Source organism: Pygoscelis adeliae, unplaced genomic scaffold (assembly GCF_000699105.1).
Source record: "Pygoscelis adeliae isolate BGI_AS28 unplaced genomic scaffold, ASM69910v1 Scaffold384, whole genome shotgun sequence".
NCBI lineage: Eukaryota > Metazoa > Chordata > Aves > Sphenisciformes > Spheniscidae > Pygoscelis > Pygoscelis adeliae.
Genome location: NW_008824548.1, coordinates 23,091 through 27,213, shown reverse-complemented (window position 1 = coordinate 27,213; position 4,123 = coordinate 23,091). Strand labels below are relative to the sequence as shown.

The 4,123-nt window shown below is 41.8% G+C and overlaps 1 protein-coding gene across 1 annotated transcript in view; it reads right to left on the bottom strand.

The window, feature by feature from the left end:
* Positions 1-1,169: 1,169 nt before the first annotated feature.
* Positions 1,170-4,123, bottom strand: part of LOC103915118 (protein FAM115-like) — a 5,097-nt gene continuing 2,143 nt past the window's right edge. Inside the window, 3 exon segments of the mRNA XM_009321877.1 lie at positions 1,170-1,220; positions 2,227-2,659; positions 2,661-3,113. Coding sequence (XP_009320152.1) covers positions 1,170-1,220; positions 2,227-2,659; positions 2,661-3,113 — 937 coding nt within the window.

The window sequence follows — 4,123 nt, the reverse complement described above, 5'->3', positions numbered from 1 at the left end:
TGCTCCCACCGTCACCGATTGGCTCGGCCTTGGCCAGTGGCGGGTCCATCTTGGAGTCAGCTGGAACTGGCTCTGTCAGACATGGGGGAAGCATCTAGCAGCTTCTCACAGAAGCCACCCCTGTAGCCCCTCCTGCTACCAAAACCTTGCCTTGCAAACCAAATACAGTAACATAAAGGTGAAAAGCAGAGCATGAGCAGAGCTTACTCTGATATGAAACAAGTGAGGATAAAGGAAGCTGGGGATGGGGATAATGTCCCTATTTATAACAATTCACCTGCTTTCCACGCACTCTCTGAAACACTGTAATGCCCACATGGGCCAGCCATCAGTGACTGAAGACATGGGAATCCCTGGTTCCCAGACTAGTTCTGCCCAATTCTGCCCAAAGCTTGTCCTATTATTGTCCTTTTAAAGAGAAAAAACAACCCACGCTGCTATGAGATAATACTGTTTGGATAACTACCTCTGTGGTAGTGTTTATCCCTTTTTACTTACAGTTACGTAGAGGCTGGTTTCAGAGTCGAGATACAAGCCCCACAAAAATATTTTTTTATAGTGTGGCTGTTCATCTGTCCTGATGACAAAGGTAATAAAACTTGAAAGAAAACAGCTTGGAGGCCTTGAAATGAGGCAGGATGATAGCAGAAGACAGCAAGGTAGGGCAAGTAAGATATTTTTATAGTGGGCAGAAATATCTAGTAGTCATAGACATAGACAACATTCAACCTTATTATTTCTCATCCTATTCACTGTCAATACAGGGATTATTCCTTTAATCTTGAAAGCAACAATATAGGTATTTGTCTTGTTTGACCTCTGCCTTCTCTAGGGGAATGGAGAAGGGCACAGAGGAGGTATGAGACCAACATGAGATGGCCACAGTATGGAGCAGATGAAAATCAGAGGTGTGTCCATTACAGCTGCATAGGGCAGTCATTTTTCAGGACAGAAGTGAGAGAGTATAACTTGAGAAACGTAGAAAGAGGTTTATGATAGGAGAAACTTGGGGAGAAATTGTTTGTGATTCATGTCTCAGTAAGGCCACGACAATCTTCAAAGAAATGAGAATGGAAGCAATGAAAGTTCTTCTGACTGTAATGAGAAACAAAGGCAAATGTTTACCTCCAGGTTAGCTGCAACAGCAGAAGCGGCAAAATGCAGAGTGGCTATTCTTCTAGGAGGAATATAAAGCCCAGTGCTTCTCCATGCTTCTGGACCTTAGGAAGAACCACAGGCATTATCAAGATAGAAACACATAAGTCATATGATAGTCTTCAAGTTACAGATGAAATTCAACAGCAGCTTCAATTCTAATTCTAATAAATTAGTTTTCTGAAGCTTTCACCTTTGTGCTGAATCCTTCCCATTTGACCAACACCTAATGCTGAAACTTTTTTGAAAAGTTTGAATTCTTAATGATTTATGAGGGAATTGAGAAAATGTAAGGAAATTTTAAACTAAACTATCAAGATAATCCTGCCCCACCCTCACATCATAAAAATTAGTTCAGTTGGATAAACTTGATATCAAGGTGACCTTTCTGGTAAAATTTTATTAAAAAAAAGATGAACAAACATCGGAAGTGATGCTTGTTTCTGAAAAGAATGCAGGACACTCTCCAAAAGTGACTTGTGATTTTATATGTCCAACTAGAAACACTCCATAACAGTGTGGGATTTTTTTCTTTCCAGAGAAGCTCTCCTCAAGCAAGACAAAACACACAGTTCCATGCAATGAAATCCTCAGGTGAAATGTCATTGCACCTGAATTTGCACTGAATTTGACAAAGAGCAGTATTGGTACTTTACATCAACCAACAAGTTAAATTGCTTCCTCTGGAAGCATTTATGGGCCATATGCCTGGACAGCTCCCATATTGCATAACGAAAAAATTCATTCATCATCTGACCAAAATTGTACCCAACAGAAGATCAAATGATCAATATGACAGCATCCATCATAAGACCGAGGTATTTCTGATTACATGGTGAGCGTGCAATCCCAGAAGAAAGCTGGGACAGGAAGGAAGCAGAGAGATTTAGGCTATTACATTTATAGATTACTCTGGTCAGCCTCATTCCATTCCACAGTTTGGGTGCTGCTGAGGAAGGAAATAGAAAAATATCCCCTACTTTCATTTCTTCCATCAATCTGAACAGTTACAGTTGGGGATGTAGTCATTTCTGGAAGATTTCGGTTGGGAGCACATATTTGTTTTCGTACATCAGGGAAGTTATCACAGAACTCTGCAGCTATGTTGATTAAAACCATTTCCTCAGAGCTGCCTTTGACTGGGCTGTCAGCACTGACGTCAGCAACCCCCTGGGAAAGCACTAGCTCAGCCATCTCCTCCTGAACAGAGCACATAGCTAGGGAGGTCTGAGCCGGAATCCTCAGGAACACTGTTGAGTCCTGTGCTAATTTCTTGAGCCAGGAGGAATATGGTGGCTTTAGAGCTTCTTTTTTCTTGAGGTTTTGCCAAAATTGGGAGAGTGCCTTGCGAAAGTGGTACTGTGAGAAAACCTCATCAGTATGTAAGACTCGCTGACTTGATGCTAGTATGTTGGCATCTCCTAAGATACCAACTCCAAACTTGTGCAGTAGTTTGCTCCCAGGGAACCCAGCAATGGCATTCTCATCAGCATTCTCTGCAGGACCATGCCTGTCCTCCAACCAGCAGACCACCGCCCCTTGAAACAAACTCATGAATCTTCTCCACCTCCTCATCACTGTAGGCTTTGCAGCAGTACACGCTCAAGTTTTCCTTAAGATCTGTTAGCTTGCAAGGAATCTTCTCCTGGCTTAGAAGAGTGAAAAAGTCCTGCAGATCACCAGCAATACCAACTTGTCCTCCCTTCCCAGCATCAAGCCAACCAATGGCATTGAGGATAAAGGTTTTCATTGCTGATGCTTGGAAAAAGTTTTCATGAGTGAGTACCACAACACAGCCCCTGCCATAGTGTGCAGCTGCAAGGAATGCCTGGTGGGAGTCATTCATAGCAATGGGAAATGCTAATGCACCATAGATGAGTAGATGGGAGGGGACACTGCCATCTTCTATCTTGAATTTGGTCAGAACTTCTAAATATTTTTTTGCATCCAATCCATGTCTGGAAAACCAAAAGAAATCCTTGTCATCCAGATTGATTTATAAATGCTGAAAGCTGTACTAATCTTTGCCCTGTTAGTAGTGATACAGTCATGACTTCCTATTAACACTCCTTGTTTCAAGAAGTTATCAAGACAAATATATTAATCTCCATCAAAAGAGACTTGGAAGTTAACCCAACAGATATCACTGAAGTAGCAGCAATGTTAAAATTACAGGGATCACCAGCTTTCCTTAAGCATGGTATAAATTGAATTCCAGGCAAGAATGGTGCTGTGTGCTTGTGACTCATGTTAGCTTTTTCTGCAATGGGCTAAGATCTTACCACCCACAGAGGGTGGCTCTATCCTTCACAAGAAGAACTTATTGTCCTCAGGGCACAGAATCCGTAAGAGATCAAGCAAGCACTTCCTAATCCTTTTCAGTGCAAAGGGAGACATGTACGTCAAAACATTCTCAGCAATGGCTTCAACTAATCCAATTCTGAAGACTTTCAGGAAGTCTAGGGGCTCTGGCACTCTTTCTTCTAACAGTTCCGCTTTAAGGTGGTGATCTCCAGTCATAGAGCAAATGGAAACCACGTAGTAAAATGTTAAAACTGTGATAGTTGTTTGCAAAGTTGCACAGACATCTGCTTTCTTGCTTGTCTCTTTACCACAGGCTTTAGTCTAAACTTTATTCTCCGTTGCCTGCCTGCCTCTCCATCCTGGGATATAAGGATAATTTTTTCTATTATCCTTGTCTGAACATAGCTCTGAGACAGAGATGAAGCTGTAATATATTCTTCCTTATGTAGCAGTATAAGGTTCAATTATAGAGCTTCAAATTTCCACCTTATTTGTGAGAAATTCCCTGAAGAATTATCATCACTTTCAGGGACTTGTGACAAGAGAAGTGCGTGCCTTAAGTCTAAGTCTAAGGTCACCCACCTAGTGGATGTAGTTTTTCTGTATTTTAGTAAGGCTTTTGATACTGTCCCTCACAGCTTCCTTCTGGACAAGCGGTCCAGCT